The sequence below is a fragment of the Mastomys coucha genome, unplaced genomic scaffold (genome assembly GCF_008632895.1).
Source record: "Mastomys coucha isolate ucsf_1 unplaced genomic scaffold, UCSF_Mcou_1 pScaffold13, whole genome shotgun sequence".
Classification (NCBI taxonomy): Eukaryota; Metazoa; Chordata; class Mammalia; order Rodentia; family Muridae; genus Mastomys; species Mastomys coucha.
In genome coordinates, this window is record NW_022196895.1 from 17,217,691 (window position 1) to 17,243,253 (window position 25,563).

At 38.9% G+C, this 25,563-nt stretch overlaps 1 protein-coding gene across 3 annotated transcripts in view; it reads right to left on the reverse strand.

Annotated features, from left to right (window-relative positions):
- Window positions 1–25,563, reverse strand: part of Trappc8 (trafficking protein particle complex 8) — an 83,733-nt gene that overhangs the window by 13,709 nt on the left and 44,461 nt on the right. For all 3 annotated transcript variants that reach the window (XM_031365058.1, XM_031365057.1, XM_031365056.1), the window contains exons 12-22: window positions 23,399–23,530; window positions 21,157–21,381; window positions 19,098–19,206; window positions 15,276–15,470; window positions 14,597–14,727; window positions 13,737–13,811; window positions 12,380–12,506; window positions 9,578–9,732; window positions 4,866–5,308; window positions 2,951–3,098; window positions 957–1,053 (exon numbers count right to left, since the gene is read on the reverse strand). In XM_031365058.1, coding sequence (XP_031220918.1) covers window positions 957–1,053; window positions 2,951–3,098; window positions 4,866–5,308; window positions 9,578–9,732; window positions 12,380–12,506; window positions 13,737–13,811; window positions 14,597–14,727; window positions 15,276–15,470; window positions 19,098–19,206; window positions 21,157–21,381; window positions 23,399–23,530 — 1,837 coding nt within the window. The remainder of the gene's footprint in view (window positions 1–956; window positions 1,054–2,950; window positions 3,099–4,865; window positions 5,309–9,577; window positions 9,733–12,379; window positions 12,507–13,736; window positions 13,812–14,596; window positions 14,728–15,275; window positions 15,471–19,097; window positions 19,207–21,156; window positions 21,382–23,398; window positions 23,531–25,563) is intronic.

A 25,563-nucleotide genomic window follows, 5' to 3' on the forward strand; every position in this document is an offset into this window, starting at 1 on the left:
AAAAAAAAAAAAAAAAAAAAAAGGATATTAACTACTTGAAATGTTAAAATTTAGAATGCACAAGCATATGTGACTCTGATTTTCTTTGTGTATGTTTGACATTTGACATTTTAAGCAGAAAGTTCAAAAGATTAGAATCTGGGGTTCTAGGGGCCCACAATCTTACCACTAGACCATATCCTTTAGCATTTTTCAGTCATTTCTGTTCGATATTTTTCCACATCTATAACTTATACAAATTATACTTTGTCATGGTATATTTTCCACCACTGTATCTGGCCTTTAAAAATGTTCTTATAGGGCCAGAGAGATGGTTCAATGGGTAAAGGTGCATGCTACCAAGCCTGACGACTGGCATTCCACATGGTGGAAGGAGACTGACTCCCTTAAGTTGTCCTTTGACCTCCACATGTGTGCTATGGAAAAATGCATGTGCACATAAGCGCAAACACAAAAATAAGTAAGTTAAAAAAAAAGCTGATGTGTTTTACCAGCTATGAAGTCTGTGTGAGTGGCAGCATAATTTACTCTGAAGCCACAACAATTTTTCTACAGTAAACATGAATATGCCATGCACTCAGAATATACAATTTTCTCATTTGTTCAGTTAATTCCTACTCTTCAAATGTGAGATACCCCAATGGCGAGTGTGTTTGAATAAGTGGTCCACAGCTAGTGGTGCCTTGCTGGTGAAGAGGTCACTGAGGGTGGGCCTTGAGGGCTTATGCCTAGGCCCACTTCCTATCTATTCTCTCTGTTCTCTGATGGTAGAGGCAATGTGAGCAACTGTCATACCCCTGTCCACATGCCCGCTCTGAAAGGATGACTACAGCCCTTCAAACTGTAGACAAAACAATCCCTTCCTCAAGCTGCTTCTGCACATATTTGGTCACAGCAACAAGAAGGTAACTAACACAGTTACTAATAAAACTCAGTGTGAGGCTCTAGGTACAGACCTTTATTTTCAGAGATATTCACAGATCTGTGTAGCTGCCACTGCTTGCTACTGCTTGACACCTGCACCATGTGGAATTCCTTAACTCCCGCTTCACTCTGTCAGAAAGACGCACAAAAGTCACTCAAGGGTAAGAGCACTGAGTTAAAACACTCCAATGAGGACAAAATCAGATGCTACTCAACTCAACCAAAAGTAACATTAGCGTGCAGGGACGGGTTCAATGGTAAGAAGCTGCCTCATGTATAAGGCCTCCATTTAGCCCAGTACAGGGAAAAAAAGGAGGAGTAGCTGGAGAGATAAATCAATGGTTAAGAGCTCTGCTGAGCTTCCAGAAGACCTAGTCGGTTCCCAGAACCCAAATGGCAGCTTACAGTAATCTATAGTTCCATTTCCAGAGAATCCAGCCTCTTCTGGTTTCCTTGGGCACACATGCAGTACACTTACATATGAGCAGGCTAAACATTTATACACATAAAATAAAAACAAATCTTCAGCCAGGCAGTGGTGGTGCACGCCTTTAATCCCAGCACTTGGGAGGCAGAGGCAGGCAGATTTCTGAGTTCGAGGCCAGCCTGGTCTACAGAGTTGAGTTCCAGGACAGCCAGGGCTACACAGAGAAACCCTGTCTTGGGAAAAAGAAAAAAAGAGAGAGAGAAAAACAGATCTGCTGTGGACTTTCAATTAAAATTATGGCCTTTTCTGAGTGAGACGACAGCTCACAGCTGGCCTAGCATTCATGAGGCCTTATGTGCAATCCCTGTCATCCTATAAACCAGACTTGATGGCCCACGTCCATCATCTCAGTGCTCAGGAGGTGGAAGCCGGGGCTGCAGACTCAGTCTGAGACCAGATGTCTAACAAAAAAGGTATGACATTTTATTTCTGAGGCTTTTTCTCTTGAAATATCTCATTCTCATTAATGTGAAAAACAAACAAGCAATTATGCCTATAATCCTGGCACTAAGGAGGCTGACAAGTTCAAAGTTATTTACATTAAAACCCAGTAAGACAATATAGAAAGAAGAAAGAGAGGTTGGGGTTACAGAGACAACAAAACCTAGCAAACCATTGTGTGGCTTAAAGAGAGTATGGGTGTGGATTTCTGTGTAGCCTTGGCTTAGAGAGAGATGGGGGGGAGGGGAGGGAGGGAGGGGAAGGGAGGGAGAGAGAGAAAGAGAGAGCGACCACGAGCGAGAAAGGGAGTTTTTGTGTGTGTGTGTGTGTGTGTGTGTGTGTGTGTGTGTGTGTGTGTGTGTGTGTGTGTGTGTGTGTACACTGGTTTTTCAAAACAGGATTTCTGTGTAGCCTTGACTGTCCTGGAACTCTGTAGACGAGGCTGGCCTTGAACTCACAAAAATTCCCCTGCTAAAAGGAACTCGCTGCTACCACCCAGCTATTGTATATAATTTTTATGTTTTCCTAAATAAGAGATAATCTGACATTAGAAGTTACCAACATTTACTTACTCAAATAATGAACAAAATCTCATAAAAATTACATTTCAACAAAATAAATCTCAATGTTTCTTAAAAGGTGGTTTTACAGATTTATGAAACGAAAAGCAAGCATTACAGAACTAATGACATTTGATAACTATCTGAACTGATCAGCTTGAGGCTCTATAAGTTTTATAATCACATCTTTTTAATATTTAGAGTGTACAGACAGAAATGTCTAAAGGGAATGGACTGTCAGAACATGTGAGCACAGGATTGTTAACATGGAAAATGAAATCCACAGATCCCACACACACTTCATTATCTCTGAGCCTGCATCACAGAACACTATACCTAACATCAATGCACTATACTACTACCAGCAGATCCTTTCACAAAATCAAAGTCATCAGAGAATTTTAAGATGTGTTCATACTAGTCCATGTGTACAGTTCTAAATTCATACTTATGCCAAACTGTGAGAAAAAAAATTTACTAAACCCCAAACATTTCTAAATAGACTTTAAAAAAAAAATTCATGTTTAAAATAACTTACAGTATTGGTATTTTCTACATCCACGAAGACTAGCATATTGCCACCCCTGCCTTCTTCATCTTCAAGTGAATTACTTCTGCAGACAGTTGCTCGCACATTCAAAGACCGGCTAGTACAAATGACTGCAGTGTGTCTTAATATTCTGTGTCTGAAGATTAAAAACACAAGCAAACTGAACCTAAGATTCTCTCCTTATGTTACAAATTTCTAATTTTAAATAAAGACCAGAAATACAGTAACTTCCAGGATTCCATATAACTAGAAAAAACAAAAAATACAATGAGGTAAAACTATAGTTAGACTTAAGTTCAGTTTAGTTGTTTATTCTCAATTTGGAAGGAAACTCACAGTATTTCTGGCTCTAGGCTTTTCTCCGGCTGGTCAAATACAACCATGTCGTAGTAAAAATAACCTACACATAGCAACAATTACAGCTTCTCTCTTAAAAGCCATCCCGAAGATATCCAAGAAGCACATACCATGAAGCAAGGCAAAGTTAGGAAGATCTCTGAATGTTTGAGGCCAACCTAGTCTACAGTGAGTTCCAGGCTAGCCAAGGCTACACAGTGAGATCCTGTCTCAAAACAAATATATAGGTCTCAAAATTAAAACTACCAAACCACAAATTGTTTTAAAAAAAATTGTGTGTGAGAGCCACATGTGTACGTATGAGTATCCACGGAGGACAGAAAGAGGCACCAAATCACCTAAAACTGGATTACCCACAGTTGTGAGATAGCCAATTAGAGGCTGAGAACCACAGATGAGTCCTCTGGAAGAACATCAAGAGCACTTAGCCACCGAGGCACATTTCCCCAGGTCTCAAACCTCAAATTGTAACTTGTTACTCAAAGCTGTACATTTCAAATATAATGTTTTGTTTTTATGCCAAAGTCAGGGAGGCCTAAAGTCCTGATCTTGCCTTCACCCTGATTACAGGCCCGTACTACCACACTGAACCCTACTGACTTCTCTCCCACAATTTAGCTCCTGTTCTCTAACTGTGAACTGTGTGAGTCCTATCCACTTGGCTTTCATGTTGTGAAATCCCCCCCTGCCCTCTGAAGCTCCTTTCACTACCACAGCACTGAAGCTTCTCTGGTCAGAAAACTTGGCCTGTGTCTATCCTCTTAGGGAGAATTCACATTACTAAGGACCTAAAATGTACCATCACTTCAAGTATTTTCCTGTTTCTGTCCTTATGTCACATCATTTAGATAATCTATAGAATAAAAAAATGTTAATTTTATAAAGATGACAGTAGCACTAGAATTCAGCTGTGCAACATGCAGGCCTGATGTTGTACCAATCAGTGAGGCTGCATTCTTTAAGTGATGGTCCACTGTATGCCACTGTACATATATTTCTCACATATGCCAAAACCACGTACTTACAAAAGGACAGCCATATGGGAAGGGGTTTCATATACAAATGACACAGCATTTAAGTCTATCAAAGAATCAATAAACTTATAAACTAAAAACAGCTAAAAATTTTGGGTTTTATTTTCATTTTCTGCATTAAAAAAATTCACAAAGCCAGGCAGTGGTGGTGCATTCCTTTAATCCCAGCACTTGGTAGGCAGAGCCAGGTGGACTTCTGAGTTCAAGGCCAGCCTGATCTACAGAGTGAGTACCAAGACAGCCAGGGCTAAACAGAGAAACCCTGTCTCAAAATACAAAAATTGACATTTTTACTTAGAATTAAGTTATAATTATATTTTAAGTTTATATATAAATATATATTAAGTTTAGATATAGACATCATGCATAATTTGGAAGATGGTTACTTCTTAGTAATCAATGATATATGTACTAAATATGTAATAATTATAACAAGTATCAAATATTTACTCTAATGTGTATAATAAGTATTATGTAAGGATCTTACACTTTAAAAATTTTAAATTACCCACCGTTTTTTAGGCTGCTTTTTAACACTTTCATAGTAAAATAAAAAGTTAATTTCATGGACACCCTCTTCGTCTGGCCCACGAAGCCACATTGGCAGCTGGATGGAAGCTCCGGGGAGCAGCACGGAGTCAGGAAGGGGGACAGGAATGGCCTCAAGCTGCTGTCCTGTGCCAGTTCCGAAGTCCACAGATGATGCTGTTGACACAAGTGCTGTCCCCAAGGAGGGGGAAGCTGTCACAACGGTCTTATAGGCACTGCAGTTCTCAGATGTGGAGGGGCTCAGCGGAGTTAGAGCAGCGGTATTACCACCAAAAGTGAAGAACTCTGGACGTTTAGACACAACTTTCAGTCCAGTCAGAGGACATTTGCTGACATTGACAAACTCCACATATGCTTTTCGGATTTCTCCACAGAGGAGCCCTGTAGGAAAATGTATAAAGAACACCTGCATTGGAGGGAAAAAATATTATTACACTGTTAAAAATTCTGAGCCTCTAATGAGCAATGCTGTAAGAGACTGCATTTCTTTACTAAAAGAAAAAGTTATTTCATAACTCTCCTTTGAGTCAAGCATCTATCTAGTGTTACTTTGCTACTAAGATTTTAAATTCTGAATTTCAAATACAAGAACAAGGTGATTTGTCAAACTGCCATGACTATGTATATATGGACAAGTAAGAAGCTATTTAAAAATGGCTGTAAAAACTAGATAAAACTAGGACTTATAACAAGGTAAAAGTCAAGGTAAAAGTAGCTAACTGCACCAGTACATACCCATGGTTCCACACCCACAACTTTAAAATCCAAAAAGCCCCACACAGCCAAGGCTTTTAGTAACTCAATGGGGCAACATCAGATCTAACAAATGGAGGATTTTCAACCTACAAATAAAAGCTAGGCATATTTCAGACTACTCAACAATCATCTTTAGAGTCATACACTGAACAGAAATGCTAAGAAATTAAAACTAGAAATTTCTCAGTAATTTAACACACAGACAAAAGAAAACTCTCAGAAAACACACCTCATCACTCACAAAAGGACTCTGGCAACCCCAAGTATGTATAAATGGTCAGTCCGAACACTATGTTTCTATGTAGTGTAGGAAGACACTCTACACCTTGCCCAGAACGCAGCTATAACACAAGCAGTTTCAAACAGCGAACAGATATGAATTTAAAAGCCACTAAGTTCTACAGAGTTGAAGCCAACAACAGTAGCTGCTTCACATAATCAGGTGTCTACGGTTAGACGCTGGGCCTGGGAAGCAGTAAGCATGGGAGACATGCTTACTGCAGCCTTTATACCTAAATCAAGGAAGAGGAGTAGGAAGACCATGAGAGCTAGAAGACCAGGGTGTCTGCTGTTAGTGTTTTCTATACTTGACAAGGAAGATATATCCACTGACTTCCAACAATATGGTTGCCAGAACAAGACCAGTATAATGATAGCATCAGCTGACATGAAAGTGCTGATAGGGGAAACTCCACATGGTCCCACCCCAGATGAAGTGCTACAGATGCCAATGCCCAATAAGAAATGAGCTCTCACATAGGCCACACAATCCCAAGTAGTCAGCCTGGACATGTACATGAGCAAAACTGAACGACTCAGGTTTACACAGACACATGCATGCACCATAATAATTTAAAAAGAGATTGGGAAGGAAGACATAGGAGGAGTTAGAGGGAAACGGAGTGATGTAGATATGGGGCTCATGTATAAAGTTCTCAAAAAAAGGCAAAATTATTAAAGAAATACAAAAAAGTTATACTTTTCTCCACTTTTGGATTTTTGTGACAGGGTTTCTCTGTGTAGCCTCGCTCTATAGACCAGGCTGGCCTCAAATTCAGCAATCTACCTGTCTCTATCTTCTGAGTATTGGAATTAAAGGTGTGCACCACTAACTGCCTGGCTAGTTACATTTTTATCAGCTTTAATAACTAAAGAACATTTTAATTACATGGCTTACGAGGTAGAACTGACTATGTTTTTGGTGACCTGTACTAATTTATTTTGAAAACTTACTATAGTGATCAGAATGCCTGTTTTCGAAAGGAAGTCCTCATAAATTCTTACCTGCGTAATTCCAGACAAACATCTATGACCTATGACTTTAAACTATAAAAGAGAGCAGACCTAACATGACATTTAAACTCTAATCTGTCTCAATTCATCTCTAGGCACTCATCTTACCTACAACTATAGAGCATAATAAATTATCATTGTAAGAACTTGACAGGCTGAAATACAAAGTGGGAGATTAGGAGATCGGGCTTGCCGTGCTAAACACACAACACACAGAGAAATAAGGAAATACTACTGAATCAAACAGGCAGCACTCAGTGACAAATAAAACAGCCACACATGATGGCCTATATCTTTAATTCCAACACTCAAATGGCTGATTTCAGGCCACCATATATCCCCTATTTCAATAAACAACAAAAACGAAGTAAACAAGAATTAAAAAAATGTTTTCAGAGTATTAGTAAATAGCACAATGACCATCCTACTGAGAGTTCTGGGATTAGAAAAAAACTTTGGTCATACTACCTTGACATTCATGTGAACACATTCCTTCAATTTAGAACACACAAATTGTTGCTCTAAATTTGTTCTATACTGACTTTTCTAGTCAAAACTTTTCAGTTAAATTTGAATGATTGATTGTGATGCTGGAGTGCATTCTGCCACTGAACATTGACAGGCAGGCTTGGGAAACCCGGCACTTCATAGACAGTGGTGGGAAGACCAGCAGTCCCAGAATCCACAAACAGGCAGTGAGGCATTCAGCGGGGGAAGGTATTAGCTGGAGTTCTATTGATTGTGATGCTGGAGTGCATTCTGCCACTGAACATTGACAGGCAGGCTTGGGAAACCCGGCACTTCATAGACAGTGGTGGGAAGACCAGCAGTCCCAGAATCCACAAACAGGCAGTGAGGCATTCAGCGGGTGAAGGTATTAGCTGGAGTTCTACTCTCAAACGCACACGCGTGGCAGGAGAGAAACAACTCTTTGTCTTCTGACCTCACACACATACTCTAGTATATGCATCCATACACTCATGCAAAATAACGTGAAGGAAAACAACAAAAATAAATGAAAAGAATAAATGTTTTAAAGTATACAGACATTAGTAAATAAGACATAGCTGGCTGAATGGCAGAATGAATGTCTAGCACATGGGAGGGCCAGCATCATAATCAATCAACCAATCAAATTTAACTGAAAAGTTTTGACTAGAAGAATCAGTATAGAACAAAGAAACAATAAACAAACAGCTAAATATGACTTTAAATAAGTAAAAGCTCTCAACATGGATAAGAATACCAAATAAAGTTAAAACATACATAAAATGGCACTTGGGCCTGTATTCTTTTTTTTTCTTTTTCCCGTTAAATTTTGCCCCTTTGCTTTTAAATTCATTAGATCTAAGAATACATGCAGCTCAACAATGGTCTCCCCTCAATACACACCACTACCACCACCCAATCATGAGACTTGATGCCACTTATAACTAACTACTGACACTATATTTAAGATCACAATGTCTGGGCTAGAGAGATGGCTCAGTGGTTAAGAGCACTGACTGCTCTTCCAGAGGTCCTGAGCTCAAATCCCAGCACCCACATGGTGGCTCACAAGCATCTGTAATAGAATCTTATGCCCTCTTCTGGTGTGCCTAAAGTGTACTTACATAAAAATAATAAATAAATCTTTAAAAAAAAGATCACAAGGTCTAAAAACATAAACACCATTTTGGATCACATTACAGGCACCTGGTGAAGAAAAGTGGTCATACTTCCCAACCTCCCTACAAGGGAAACTGGAAACTAGCACATGCAGTATGGGGTCTCACTATGGCACTTATAAACAAAGCTTTCCTTGACTCTCCCATCTTTGCCCCCATTCCCAGACACAGCCTTTCATTTTAGTGTCACATCCTATTCCCTTCCCTCTTCTCGTGGTCTCTGTACCCGTGGCCTAGCCTGCAAACCCACTCCTTTCCACTCATCTATCATAAAGATACAAGAGATCCCTTTGTCTGGCTTACTCCCCAGATACGCTGAGCATTCACTCACATATTATTTCTATAATTTGCAAAAGGGTCATCAGGTCCAATCACCAAAGTGCTGAGTTACAAATATTTCCCAATTTCTAATAATATTTAGAGGATTACAATTTTCAGCATGGCTGTGATAGAATGCCAATTTTCATACAGTCTGACCCTTGTCAATGAGATTTAGCTAGCTTAATAGTTTAAAAGTACAATTCAGGGCTAGAGAGGTGAATCAGCAGTTAAAAGCGCTAACTGCTCTTCAAAAGGTCTTGAGTTCAATTCCCAGCAACCATGTGGTGGCTCACAATCATCTATAATAGAATCTGATACCCACTTCTAGTGTGTCTGAAGAGAGTGACAGTATCCTCACATAATAAAATAAATAAACTTTTTTTTTAAAAAAGTACAAATTCCAGCAACTCAGGATGCAGAGGCAGGTGGGATCTCTGTTAAGTTCAAGGCCAATCAGGACTACATAGAGTCTCAAAACAAACAAACAAAAAATGACCACCACCACCAAGATGTTATCAACAACAAATGTAGTATCAATAACAAATGTAGTATCAACTACGTCAGCCTAAAATTACTTTCTGTGAAACATCATCTGGCTCTGTAATTGTTAGGCCCTGACATGGAAAGAAGTGTGATACCTCCAGCAGCGGCATCTCCTCTGTGACGATAGGGTCTAAACGCCGGTCAGGACCGTACTTAACAGACGTCTTCTCTTCCTTTGTGTTGTTAAGTCGAGGGCCTTGAATTTCTAAATCCTGTCTCCCTCGCACTGACATACTCAGAGAATGTTTTCCTGCAATTAAAAAAACAAAAAACATAAAACCAATTAATATCCTAAAATGATATGATAGGTTTAAAGATTTAAGTTAACTTGACTATATAAATATTATAGATTTTCATAAATACCAGAAATATTCCAGGCAATTGCTGACTAACACCCATAATCACAACAGTAGGTATACTTTAATTACATGTTTAATATCATCTATGGTATGCTATTCAATTTCTCATTCTACCTTGGATTTACTAGTTTTACATAAAAGCTACTTATCATTGAACAGAAGTCCTTAAAACCAGTATCTTATAAACCATATTTATTCACCAAAAAGACCCAAGAACAACTTTTTTGGGCCCAATGTGGATATTGACCATGAGAAAATATTAAATTTATATATAACACCAGCTTTTTACTTTTATTCATATCAAACATGTCACTAATTTGATGGTGTATAACTACATCTTCTCAAAAGACTGAACAATGAAAATTATAATACATATAGTTTTCTTTTAACTTCTTCATTATCTATGTGAGGTTTCACCAAAGGCTTCATAAAGTACTCACATCCACGCAAGGGCTAGGGTGAGTGCTCAACCCCATCTTCCCGAAGGCTACTCAGGGCCTCTGAGTGCAAAGGTCCAGATTAGATATATAATGTATATATATAATGTAACTCCTATGAGTTATTGTACTCAGGTTCCTATGAACATTCTGAATGAAAAGAATCTTCACTAATATGCATGAAAACCCTGTTTATATGGTGGTACTTAGTTTAATGTTAACTCAAGGTCATAAATTATGACCTCTAATATATATCTGTTGTAGCTCTCTAATTCTTAACTATATTTTATAGACCACTATAATTCTGTGGTATTCAATTAAGAGTTAAGTACCAGTGAGAAAAGAAAGTAGAAATTCTCAATACACACTCACACTGCTTTAAAGACATGGTTAGCAAAACTACTTCCAGATGACCTGTCTAGCAATTATCAAAACAGGAAGCAGAAAGACAGTACTAAAGCTCAGAAGACCATACTCCAATTTTGTGCATTTGTGTTTGCAGTTGTTTGCTTGCTTGTTCCTACTGATTCATCCTTTCTATTTAAGTCTCTTTTACATCCAAATGGAAATGTTAACTCTAAGTGCAAAGGTCAGCGAATGTCCAGGACAGCCCTACTGTCAGCAGTCTAATTTTATGAATGGAAAGTTCACACACAGCAATGCCAGTCAATTTTAATTTGTTTTTTGTTTTTGTTTTTTTGTTTTTTAAAGATCTGTTTGTTTTTATATATGAGTACACTGTAGCTGTCTTCAGACACACCAGAAGAGGGAATCAGATCCCGTTACAGATGGTTGTGAGACACTATGTGGTTGCTGGGAATTGAACTCAGGACCTCTGGAAGAGCAGTCAGTGCTCTTATACGCTGAGCCATCTCTCTAGCCCCAAATTTAATTTATTTTAAAATCTATCCACTAACTCTGGGAACTACAGCATTTTATTGCAAACTCCCTTCTTAGCATCTTTTCAACCTAAAGTCAGACAACTATACATTAATTATAAGGTAATATTAGAATCTTGAAGAGTTCTCCATGTTTTAAAAAAAAAAAAAAGCCACCAAGCCATGTTAAATAAAGTACATGTATCTTTATAGTTTTCTTCAAAATTTGCAGAGAATACTATTTAGGGCACCAAGAATATTAGCTGAAAGCTAACTGCTCCTTTTGGGAACCAATAATATTTCAAGTGATTGCTTTTCTTGTTGGTTTTGGGTTTTGTCTTTACTGGAGACTGAACTTGGGACTTCATGCTAGCCAAGTGCACTATCAATGAGGTAAACCAACAGGCCAAATTTTATTACTTTTATTCTGATAGTGTCTGGCTAGACTATGCAGGCTATTTTTGCAATTCTCCTGTCTTAGCCTCCCAAGTGGCTGGAATTACAGGCATTTACTGCCACAGGTAGTTTGACTATTTAATATCCAATGAGAAAATAGTGGCTTTTGTATATTGTTTTATAGAAAGGAAGTATTAAAAACAAAATATACTAGCCGGGCGGTGGTGGCACACTCCTTTAATCCCAACACTCGGGAGGCAGAGGCAGGCGGGATTTCTGAGTTCGAGGCCAGCCTGGTCTACAGAGTGAGTAGTACCAGGACAGCCAGGACTATACAGAGAAACCCTGTCTCGAAAAACCTAAAAAAAAAAAAAAAAAAAAAAAAAAAAAAAAAAGTGGTTTTGTATTGGCAGCAGATATTTCAACAAATAAAATTTATCTAGTTAGAATTTACTAAATTGAGATCAGTAAGGGAATAAAATCTCTTACTTTTGAACCTATGCCAGAAGTTAGAATAATCTAAATTACATATGCTTATATATGCTTAGATGCCATAATATAACAGCCCAACCTAGAGCCCAACACAAAATCATATGCTTACTTAAAGTATTATGAGACTTTTTTCTTGGTGATAATTTTTTGTAACTTGACTACAGTTCTCAAACTCGAACTCTGTAGATGCCAACATAAAATGGGCAATGTCAAAAGGCTGGGTATGCTTGAAAGGCACACTTGACCTAGTTAGGAAAAAACCGTCCATTCATTCTTGTATTCTATGGGATGGTGTAAGTTACTTTTCTAACTGCTTAGCGATGCTATAGCTTTACCTGTGTGACATCCAGGAAGAGCACCAATGCCATCTACTGTCACGGAGCCCTGAATAGTGCCAAGATTATACACAACTCCCAGAATGTGCAGCTCCCCTATGTGATGGGGAAAGAGCTTCAGTCTTGCCTATGGAAATATTGAAGTCATTCTTATTATGTTTTCATAGGATCTTAATAGCACAGTACCTCAATTTTGGAATGTTGCAAAATTAACTCATGATCTAAACTTATAAAAGGACATTTTTTCTTATGGAAAAGTATTTTCTTTCTTTTTTCCCTTTTTTTTTTTTTTTTTAAATTTTAATCACAGAGTCTGCAGTGGCATTTTCCCCATTTAGGGAAATCACAGGGGTCAGCAAATCCCAAGTGCAATAGAAGAGTCTTGCCCTGGGATGATCACTTTCTTAATCGTTAAGTATGGAAAAACATCTTTCTTAAAAGAAGATCTATAAATTCAATACTTGTTTTAGCTTTTTTGTTTGTTTGTTTTCTTCTTACTGAGCTAGGGTCTCACTATGTAGCTTTGGCTAGTCTGATACTTGCTATGTAGACCAGGCTGGCCTCAAACTCATAGAGACCTACCTGTCTCTGCTTTCTGAGTTCTGGGACTAAAGGTGTATACCTCCAAATCAGGCAAAAAAATAAACAAATCAAAAATGGTGTCTTGATCCTCAAAAATACTATTTTTTTCATTTATAGTATTGGGGTTCAAACATGTGGCCTTGCACACACTAATTAAAAGCCAGCCCTAAATGAATACTTTTAATTTAAAAAAAAAAAAAAAAAGTCTGGGCTAGGCGTGGTGGCACATAGTTTTAATCCCAGCACTCAAGAAGGCAGGCAGGCAAGCTCTGCGAGTTCACGGCCAGTCTGGTCTACAGAGTGAGTTCCAGACCAGCCAAAGATACACAGTGAGCCTCTTTCAAAAAAGAAAGAATTCTGCGCACCTCCGCTATGCTAACACCAAGAAGTGGTGAAAAGTTTGCCCCTGCTTCTCCAGAGACTTAATCAAAGACAAACTACTACTTTCCTATAGATTTCTTTTGACCAATTTTAGTTTTCTAATCTTACAAACTTTAGACTTAAACTAGAATAAGCCAGGAATAGTGGCACACACCTTTAATCTCAGCTTGTAGGAGGCAGAGTCAGGTCAATCTCTGTGAGTTCAAGGCCAGTCTAGTCTACAAAATGAGTCTAGGACTGCCAGGGCTACACAGAAAAATGCTGTCTAAAAACAAAACAAAACAAAACAAAAACTAGAATATGCCATGGCTACAGGAATTAAGCTCATCTTTTACACTTTTTCAGTTTACAAGCTTAGAAAGGCAAGAGACAGAAAAAATATTAAAACAATTACCACTTTAGATTCTTCACTGTTAATTAAGAATTCTGAAATAACTTCAGTTCCGATCATTTCAGGTTCACCTGTAACCTAAAGAACAAATTATGTATTTTTTAAACAAACATACTAATGAATAAAATAACAAACTATTAACATTTTACTGGCCAAATTTACAAACATCAACTGAAATTAGCACCTCCAGATGCTGTGTATATGTTTTCCACACCCAAAGTAGAGAAAACTACGGAAGGCACCTAATGTGTATGTTTCATTTTGTTAAGCGGATAAGTGATCTATCTATTCAAGATGCAGACATCAAGAGGACAAGACCCAAAGAGAAGTTCAAATGCTCACAACTAATAATGGCCAAAATACTTAAAAGCTACACACAAAAATACCACAAAATACATGGCTTGCCTACCAGAGAAGAGGCCAAAGATTTGACCCAAATTTCTACCACAATTTAAATCTAAAAATTCACCATAGAATTATTGTGATAGTAAACATGGAAAGCTTCAAACCAACTAGTAAGTAACCATGAAATAGTCTACGAATAATCCATAAGACATGTTATGAAAAATAGAATATTAGAATATTAAGTATTTTAATAATAAAGAACACTTACTAAGCAACATAAATGAACAAAGCAACATGAATAGTGGAAGGAAATCCAGACATGAGCAAAAAAACATACAAATGAAAAAAAAAAGTCAATGTAAAGATACACAGGCAAACCAGAATCTGTAGTTCCTATTTCCCTGTCCTCTTACATTCCAAGAATAAGCACAGTGGTTTACACCTGAGGTGAACTAAGTGAGGGACAGTGACAGCACCAGAAGTCAGGCGCCACCGTGACACCCGTCGTGATAACTTACTCGTTCTTTAACTTTTTCAATGTCTTTCCCACTGGCATCTTTAGGCTGAAACTTCCAGAGCAATGACAAATCAGACAGCAAAAGCGGAACTTTTAAAGGGTTTCTAAAAGCCACTTCCACAGTAATTGGCTCTATAAAAGAAAAAGGCTACATTTAATAAGTTTCATAAATCCAATACTACCTCTCAACATACCTTCTGTGGGTTGGTTTTTTTTTGCCTAGACTGTCTTTTGTCACATGTAGAACTCAGTTTGGATATGACTTAGATGTCCTAATGTCACTCTCTTAGTACTCCAGCATCATGTTACATACACAGATGTTAGATCCCCACTATTTGCCTATAAATGCAGCTCAGTACATAGTAAGTTGTCTTCATGCCCAGGGCCTCCAGTAGTGTGGCATTTCATAAATTATCTTGAATTTTCTTTAAGTGGAACAAAAAGTCACAAGTATACATTCAAGTACTGGGCTGGAGAGATGATGGTTCAATGGTTAAGATCACTTGCTGGTCTTACAAAGAACCCACAGGGCAGTTCCCAACCATCTCTAAATCCAATTCCAGGAGCTCCATCCTCCTCTTCTGCCTTCCAGGGAACTAGGCATGCATGTGATACACATACATACATATATGCAGGCAAAACACTCATATACATAATTTTTTTAAGTTTAATTATATCACCTTCTACAACTGCAAGTGGAAATCTGGAGTTATCAGAGTAACTGTTCAAACAATACTGTGTAGGATAGAAACTGGATGGAATTACTCCTTTATTAGCCACAGCCACAACATGCTCCTCAAGTTCTCGCCACTGCTGGGATGACTCAGAGTCATACTCTTGATCAAGACTTATATGAGTAGCTGCTTGCTTTTCACCTTAAAAAAAAAAAAAGGAAAAGAAAACAAACTTCACATTTGAATACACATGAACTTCTGCCTCATATAAAACACATTTCAAAGAAGATCCAGACATATCCATATCCATTTATATATACATACTTTTGCGGGATTTCTAGTTTTTTGATCTGTAGTAAAAAAAAATATTTAAAAAAAATCTTGGCCGGGGGCTTCTTCCCCACCTTGATCATTGAGTTCTTGGATGAAAGACACATTCACAGCCTTTATATTTTTAGTAAGTCTTAAGTAGCATAACAGATAGGCGGCTGCCTACCCTCCATGTTGTTAGAGTCTACTTTCCTATCTATAACCCCAAGTTATTATTACTATGTTCCATCTGGACTGCTCCCAGCTCCAACTGCGCAGCTCTCGGGGCTGTGATTTTATGGCTCAGCTAACCCATGGCGCCTTCTCCTTTCTTCTCTCCTGCCCGCCCTTCCTTTATTCCATAGCAGCGGCTTCTTCCTCTTTCCTTCCTTGTATTCCTCTCTGCCCCAAGCCGCAAAACCTCAACCCCGCCTATGTCTCGTCTGCCCAGATACTAGCTATGGGCATCTTCATTTACCTATCACAGTTAACTGGGGGCAGGGCCACTCAGTGGCTTCTGTGTAGTTTCTTTGGGATAGCCAGTCTTGGGGACTCCAAATTGGCATTAAAATATAAGAAACATTAGGCCAACCCACTACAGCGAACAACAAAATATCTACTTGTTAGTCCTAGCCTAACTGCAGCTTTGCTCCTAATACTGATACTTTTTTCTTCCAGACTCAGAAGTAATGTTATTTTGCCTAACTTCTACAATTTTTACATAAAATATCTCAACATACAGAGGTTGCATAAAACATTGCTTATAGATGAAAATTTTGTTTTTGATTCAACATCTCATGTAACTCAGGCTAGCCTTAAACTAGCTAATTAACTTAAGGATGACACGGAACTCATCTTCCTGTCTCTATCTCCAAAGTGCTGGGATTAAAGGTATGAACCACCACTCCTGGCTTGTATCTTCATTTCTCATTTATTTTGGTTTTTCAAGACAGGGTTTCTCTGTGTAGACCTGGCTGTCCTGGAACTCACTCAGTAGACCAGGCTACTCTCCAACAGAGATCCACCTGCTTCTGCCTCCAGGGTGCTGGGATTAATGACATGCACTACCACTGCCTGTTTTTGTTTTTTAATTTAAATTTATTTATTTCATATGTCTATGAGTACTTTGCCTGCATGTTTGTTTGTGTACCAGCTCAACACACCTGTCTTACACACCTGGTATCCAGGTCAACAAGGTTTTAGAACCTGGAATTACAGAATTATGAGCTACTATGAGTTGAACTTGGGTCCTCTGGAAGAGCAGTCCATGTTCTTGACCACTGAGCTGTCTCTCCAGTCCCATTGTTTATATTTTAGAGCTTTTTACTAAGTTATTTTTACTTATTTATCTATCTATTTATTTGTATTAGGGAGTGTATGCTTGGCACAAACATGGAGGTCAGAGAACAACTTTTGGGCATCAGTTCTTCACTTGCACCATGTGGCTTCTTGGGTCTGAACTCAGGTCACCAGGCATTGATTGTACCAAGTACCATTAACACCTCTTGAGCCATCAAGTCAAATCATATCTTGAAAATTTTTCATTTCATGATCCTGTTTTTTTTTTTAACAGAAAGAGCATTATAGCCAAAGTCAAGGCCCTCTCCACACTCCTGTGAATCCTAACATCCCTATCACCTGCACTGGCATTACTTCTGGTGCTTAAATCCTAGCACTTTCAGGTACATTTGCGCATTTCTTGTAAATTGTATCATAAGTATACACATAAACAATACATAGAGCTGGTTTCTGTATTTCAAATTTAAGCTTTAAATGATTGCCGGGTTGTGGTAGTGCATGCCTTTAATCCCAGCACTTGGGAGGCAGAGGCAGAGGCAGAGGCAGAGGCAGAGGCGGGTGGATTTCTGAGTTCAAGGCCAGCCCGGTCTACAAAGTGAGTTCCAAGACAGCCAGGGATACACAGAGAAACCCTGTTTCGAAACAAACAAAGAAACAAAAAACAACAACAAAAGCTGTAAATGATCACCTTTTCACTGAACATTATATTCCACTATCTGAAGTAAACATGTAGAAACAGTTCATTCAGGCCCTGTAGCATATGTAAATTATGTAAAAATATCAAAGTCTTTTTGCTATTAAAAACAATCATGATGTAAAGTTGTGGGGCCAGAAAACTGTGTGCCAGGGAGCCAGTCGTGAGGTTGAGACCAGCAGAAATAGGGCTGCTTCTTCGGTGCTCTTGGCTTGCATGTTACAGAGCAAGTAGCTTTATGACCCCCCACCTACGCCACCCTGAGGTAGTCACATAGCCAGGTGGCCAGGTTACAGGTTAAACTTTTCTCACCTTATAAGGATATGTCCTGAAAGCACAAATGCTTCTTCAGGTAAATAAGGCCTTCCCAGAATGCCCCAGCTAATGATGCACACTCACCCAGAAAACTCCTACCCACTCGCCAAGGTGGAGCCCTTGTACTCCCAGTAGAGAGCCTCTTCTCTGCAGTTCACTGAAAACCACCTCTGCAGAAGGCTGTTTCTCCCACACTAATGCCAACCAAGATCTTGCCTAACATACCCTCTTCCCTTAAGCTTCACTCCTCTAGTCCAGCCTGGTGAGCAACATGCCCAGGAGGAGAAGCAGACCAGGGGCTGCATAAAGTAATTTTGATTTGAGGGAGAAACACCTTGAGCCGAAAGATGAAAACATGCAGCTCACCACTCACCAAGAACTAACACATTCAAAGAGTGAAGACCTTTTCAGGCCTCACCTGAGGGTAAGACTGTATTTATTTAAAAGGGAGTAGTGATGTAGCTCTGTTGGAGGGTGCTTATCTAGCACTACAAAGCCCTAAATTCAATACCCAGAACCACACAAAATTAAGCATGGTGACATATGAGCAGTAATTCCAGCACCTGGGAGGGGGCAAGGGGTTAGCTTAAGGTCCTCTTAAGATACAAAGTTTGTAAGACGGACTACAAGGAACTCTGTCTACACTTTTTAACCTTAAAAATAAAACCTTACAAGTAGAGTGCTGCTTCTATATATATTTTTATAATAAAAAAAGTTGACTTAGGCTGGATGTGGTGACTGAAAACCGTAACCCACACTTGAGACAAAGGCAGAATGAGAAGGCTTGTTTCAAGTTCAAGGGCAGCAGGGTCTACACAGGTTCCACCGGCTTGGGGACCTTGTTGTCAGAACAGGAAAAAAAAAATCAACTAAAAGCTAAGTTTTATACACATTTATTACAATATGATTTTACACAAACTAAACTCGGTAATTACACAACGGGAAGGAGTGTTGTATTTAAAGGTGTTTTATACGCACTGAGTGTAGTATATAACAAACATTAAAGATGCTTGCCAAGCGACAGAGTAAGGAGCACTTCTTATGTGAGAAAAGTTGGTACAAACAATCACAACATTTTGGGTTTTATTGTTTTTACTTTTTGGACTAGAAGGAAAAACAATAAAGTAGTGGCTATAATTTCTAACTGGAGAAAGAAGAGCACTTCAAAGAAATAGTCATTAGGTAACTAGGCCAAGTAAAAGTTTACTAACCATCTGCTGGTCGTCTGTCATGGCCAAAGAAAACCCGTGTTGCTGAACTGTTAATGTATGGTAAGGGAAGCTGTGGTAAAGGGCCATCTGGTGACAGCTGATTTACATTCTGGGAGAAATAAAAAAGAAGGACAAAATAGTTTTTAAGAAAACTACATTTTTTTTCACGTTTCCTAATTTTTAATACACAAGGTGTCAAAATGTTATACAAGAAAATTTAGACATACAAGTACTAGTTTATATACCAGTCTTAAAAATTTACAACTGAGAGCTTTAGACACCATTTACTCTACCTCTAGAGAACCTTGCTATCTAAGCTTGGTGGTACAGACCTATAACGAACTCCAGCTACTCAGGAGCCTCAGCCTCTGGGCTAGTTCAGAGCCAGCCTGAGCAACTCAGCAAGACCCTGTGTCAAAAGGCAAAGTAGGAGGGCTGAGGAGACAGCTCAGGGGAGAGTGCTGCCTAGAAAGCAGAGGCTGTCTAGAACCTTCCAGGAGAGCACTAAACTGGAGATCTTTGTTTTGTTGCATTTTAAACTCCCAAATGGCACTTTACTGAATTTTGCTTCTTGTTGATGTATTGCATCCTATCTGCCAAATTTTAACTGGTCTGATTTTAAATATATCTAAAAGTTACTCTGTGAGGAAGATAAAATATTCAATCTTTCACAGGTATTGGATGGGAGGGTTTAAATATCTTAAGTTTCCTATTCAGCAATGATTTATGGTTCTATCTACCTAGCCTACAGTATAATACTTGCAATAAATCTCCACACCTCATCTTATCGGGAAAAGAAAGGAGCACATCCATCTAAGGATGGTAGGAGGATCCATTCTTTTGTAAAATCGGCTGCAGTCCTCTAAAGATGTAATAAAGTAGGCCCAGCGGACACCTACAATCCTGCATTTGTGAGGTAAGAGGTTGGAGAATCAGGAGATCAAACTCATCCTCAGATATACAATAGAATTCTAGGCTATCCTGGGCTACAAGACCCTGCCTCATAAATAAAAAAATAAAATAATCAACAAATCTAGAAATCTTAAAGTATTTCTTGTAAAGATTCCAAAAACAGTTTCAAATTAAAGGCATGTGTGCCTGTTATACACCTGTAGTATGAGTACTTGGGAAACTAAGGCAGGAGAGTGAAGAGCCTTAGGCCAGCCTAGCTAAAGACTGAGACCTATTTCAAAAGGAGAAAAGAGGCTAGAGACACAGCTCAGGAGCAAAGAACACTGGCTGCTCTTCCAGAGCACTAGGGTTTAATTCCTAACACTGCTGGCTCACAGCTATCTGTACCTTCAGTCCCAGGGGATTCAACACCTCTTACGGCCTCTGTAGGTATCAGGCATAAATGTCATACACAGACACATAAACAAAACACCCAAATGATTATAAATTTAAATTTAAAAAATAATCAAAGAGGGCTGGTGAGATGGCTCAGCGGGTAAGAGCACTGACTGCTCTTCTGAAGGTCCTGAGTTCGGATCCCTGCAACCACGTGGTGTCTCACAACTACCCGTAATGAGATCTGACGCCCTCTTCTGGTGTGTCTGAAGACAGCTATAGTGAATTACACCAGAGAGAGTGGGCCAGAGTGAGCTGGGCCTGCAGAGGTCCTGAGTTCAATTCCCAGCAGCCACACACATGATGGCTCATGGCCATCTGTACACTACAGTGTACTCATACACATAAAATAAATAAAATAAATCTTTAAAAAAAATAATCAAAGAAAAAAAAGGTGTCAATTTGAGAGGAGGGGTATGAGAGGGATTGAAAAGAAAGGAAAAGAAAAGAAAGGAAAGGAGGAAAATAATAATCCTATTTTAATTAAAATTTTTTTTTAAAGAAAAGCTACAAAACAATGTTTACTGAAATATTAAAATTCTCTTTTAAAAACTGTGTAAGGGTCATGAATTACAGATCTATACCCAAGAAACTTTTGACCACTTTTTTATGACAGGTAGTTACATACTTGAAGGCCAGTAGTAAAGCATGTGTTTTCCTGAAAGCTATAATTAAGAAGTGTAAATGTGTATTCCTAAGGAGAACTACTCACCTTGTAAACATAAAGGTATTCTCTGAGGAAGGCTCCTTGCTGAGCAGCAGACTGTTTGCTTTCATTGATTAAAATGTGTCTGAAAGCAGACACGGCATTGTCTAGCTGCCTCAGAGTATAGGACTGGCGCCCAATGGTGAAGTTGATGTGATCCTCTGCCAGAGACCAGCCTTTTCCTTTGTAAACTTGCATGGCTTGACAATAGCAGCGCAAAGCATGCTTTTTCTGTAAGATAATAAATGAGACATATTATTGTTTAAATGTGCCTTGAACTAGAAGAAAATGAGCACAAACATGCCGAAACATACACAAATATAAACAAGAACCTGGCTCATCCACTAAAAGAGAATGTGATAAAGAAAATGAAGCCAGCAATTAGGATGATCTATCTCACCATCACACAACTCTATGTAGAACTACAGATTAGGTCTCCTTGGCCATCTACAGTACAAGTGTGCATGTGTCTGTCTGTTCTGACACCTGCCCCTTATTTCTCTGAGATCAGCTTCTACGAAAAATATTCATTGCTTAATTTGGCTTTATTTATTTCAAATTCTTTCTGTGAACAGGTAAGGTTCTTTCAAATTCTTTCTGTGAACAGTTGATTGTCACTGCCAATCTGACTGGATTTAGACACACTGTGGAAACACATCTCTGAGAGTCTATGAGAGTTTCCAGAAAGATTTAAGTGAGGAGGGACGACCCATCCTGAATATAGGGGTACCCACTAACAGGGTGTGGGCTCCTATACCAAATAGAGACAGAGAGGCCAGTGAGATGGCTCAAGGAAGAGACATGCATGCAGGCCTAATGGTCTAAATTCAATCCCTGGACCCCATAAAGTGACAGGAGAAAACTGACTCCAAAGGGTTGTCCTCTGACTTCCACAGGCATACAATGCTACAATACCATGTGACCTCACACACACCCAACATTAATAATAATAAATGAAAACCTGAATCACAGAAAAGTTAGGTAACCAAATTCAAACTTTATACATTAAGATTTAAGCCTGTATATATCCAAACCCAAATCTCATGGGTTTTCATCAATATATTACCTGAAAACAAAATTTATTTCAAGTTTTAGAATTAAATCATAAAAAGTTGGCAAGCAGGTGAGAGCAGGCAAGAGTTCTCAGAAGGTAAAAGGCTTGCCAGGAAGCCTGACAACCAGAGTTTAATTCCGGAGGAGTCACTTTGTAGAAGGAAGACAATCGTGCCTATAATTTGTCTGACTTCACACATGATCATACACAAAAATGAGCACACATGTGCACACTTGAGCACACATACAGAAACAAACATAAAAAAGTATGACAGGAGTCCCAACAGTTGGGAGGCAGAGGCAGGTGGATCTCTGCAAGTTAGAAGCCAGCCTGGTCTACAGAGTGAGTTCCAGGATAGCCAGGGCTACACAGAGAAATTCTGTCTTAAAAAACCAAAAACAAGGGGTGTGGAGAGATGACTTAGTGGTGCCATTCCAGATGACCCGGATCCAATTCCTAGCAACTGCACAGCAGCTCCCAACTGTCTGTCACTCCAGTATCTGATTCCCTCACACAGACATATCTGCAAGCAAAACATCAATTCACATAAAAATTAAAAAGAGGAATCCCAGCACCTGGGAGGCAGAGGCAGGCGGATTTCTGAGTTCGAGGCCAGCCTGGTCTACAAAGTGAGTTCCAAGACAGCCAAGGCTACACAGAGAAACCCTGTCTCGAAAAACCAAACCAAAAAAAAAAAAAAAAAATTTAAAAAGAGAAATACAGGGCTGGAGAGATGGTTCAGTGGTTAAGAGCACTGACTGCTCTTCCAGAGGTTCTGAGTTCAATTCCCAGCCACCACATGGTGGCTCACAACCTTCTGTAATGGGGATCCGATGCCCTCTTCTGATGTGTCTGAAGACAGTGACAGTGTATTCACATACATGAAATATGTAAATAAATCTTTTTTTAAAAAAATAGGAATACACAATTAAATGAAGAAAATGAAAACAAAAAAACTTTAAAAAAAGATTTGGTTTTACTTGTAATTATGTATACACCTGTGGGTTTGTGTTCCCAGGCAAGTGCAGGCATGGTGGTAGTCCAGGAAAGGGTATCAGACCCCTGGAGTTGGGAGTTACAGGCAGTTGTGAAGTACTCAATGTGGGTGCTGGGATCCCAGCTTGGGTTCTCTGTAGAAGCTCTTAACTGCTGAGTATCTTTCCAGACAGAACCTTTTAAAGACAATGTGCTTACCTGCCCTGCTTTACTAAAACGGTGGCCTGCTAGGATCATATGAAATGCATATTTTCTAACCATGGGGCTCTTCATGTTTATGAAGCAATGTGCAGCCTGTTCCAAAAGAAGTGCACTTCGGAGATCAGAATCCTGTGAATGTGTAAAAGAAAGAACAGTTAGCACCAAAAGTGAAAGCAAAGAGCTCTTCTTTCCTAGCGTATGACACAGCCAATATATTGCTTGGAACAGAAGAGAGCAGTGATGAAAGTGCAAACTAATCCCAATTCTTCCTTCAAGCAACACACAATCTATTTAAAAAGACTTCCCCCAAAAAATGACCTTTTTTGTTCCTTTTAGTAAAATCTAAATGGCCAATTCTAATGTGCACTGTATAGTAAATTTCTGAAGAACTGCAGTCCCTCAGAGCAGTTAAAAGTGGGCAGCAGAAGAAAACTGAAAGTGGAATACAGACATTGTGACTACAGATGAACTCAAAATTATAAACCAGAAAAATAATTCTATCAACTTAGTTTCTCCTGGATATTACCTGGTGACTAATAGCATATTTAATGTATACCTCTCCCCAAAGAATACAAGTTAGATTATGTAGACTATGATGCAAGCTAATTTATGAATTTTTAAAGACCATCTGCTTAAAGTAACCTTCAATTTCTTCCCAGGCTCTTTGTCAATCAGGGCAGGAGGACTGCAAGCAGTTCCCACTTCCTGCCCCTGCCCGCCCAGGAGCTGTAACCACTCATCCTCACTGCCTCCCCTTCTGGTAAGCCATCGCTTCAGAGATAAGGGAGAAAGTGATGAAGTTTGCTGATTAAGAATCAACAACTTTTCCCCAACTTTCTCTAGGTCCTCAGCCTCAAGCTGAACTTACCAGGCCCTTCCATGTGTTCTGCTGCCATTATTTTCCCCAGGGAAAGTTGAAAACAGAAAACATTGACTTTTAAATGCAATTATTTCAACAAATTACTTACATCAAACAGATCGCTATTATAAACTATCTTTGTAACAGTCTTAAAGTCTTAGAGACATACTTCCATGCCCTCATAAATATTTTATTTATTCATTCATTTATTTAAATTAAAGTAACTACAAAAAGGCAAATATCTTTGCCAAGCCAAGCTATTCATTTGCAGAGGACTGTCTCCAGTCTGGTGCTGCCTTTCCAGTTTCTCTTTCCATATACATGAGTGCTTATGTGACTAACATGCGTGTATGAAAACAAACATGTACTTTTTATAAACAAGTGGTAGTATACTCAGTATCTTGCTTTTTTATAACCTATATATATATTCTAATATGCAAAAACTTAAGTTATACTCACCAATTAATCGCCTGTTGGTTTTTTGCTACTATAGAAAATTTCAATAAGTATATTTGTAATTTCTGTGTGAATATGTGTATGTTACTGGGAACTGAACCTAGGCAAGTATTCCACCACTGAGCTCACTATGTAGCTTAAGGCTGATCTAGAATTCTACACATCCCTAGCTGGTCTCAAACTCACAGCCCTCCCACTTCATTTCTTGCATGCCAGTACACTTAGTCATAAGAAAAAGAAAAAAAGAAAAAGAAAAAGAAAATGAAAATGAAAAAGAAAAAGAAAAAGGAAAAGGAAAAGAAAAAGAAAGAAAACCCCAGGAATTACTCAGATATTTTCATTACACAAATTTCTGGAAATAGAAACAAGAAATTTATGAAAATTATGCAAACTCAAATTCTAATCACTGCAGGCAAACTACTGCCAAAATAATACTACAAATAAATATTCTCATCAAAGGCTAGTAGACTCCTAGCTAGGGAGCAGTGGGATTATGGACCCTGACATAGCCACCTCCTGGGCCCAGGTAGGGCTCTCAGCGGAGGTATGAGGACAGCAACCCACCCACAAACTTTTTTTAAAGATTTCTTTATTTATTTAGTACATGAGTACACTGCAGCTGTCTTCAGACACCAGAAGAGGGCGTCAAATCCCACTACAGATGGTTGTGAGTCACCATGTAGTTGCTGAGAATTGAACTCGGTACCTCTGGAAGAGGAGTCAGTGCTCTCAACTGATGAGCCATCTCTCTAACCTCCACCCACAAACTCGACTCAAAATATGTACTGCATGCAAGATGTACAGAGACAAATATGGGGCAGAGACAGAGGGAATGGCTAACCAACCT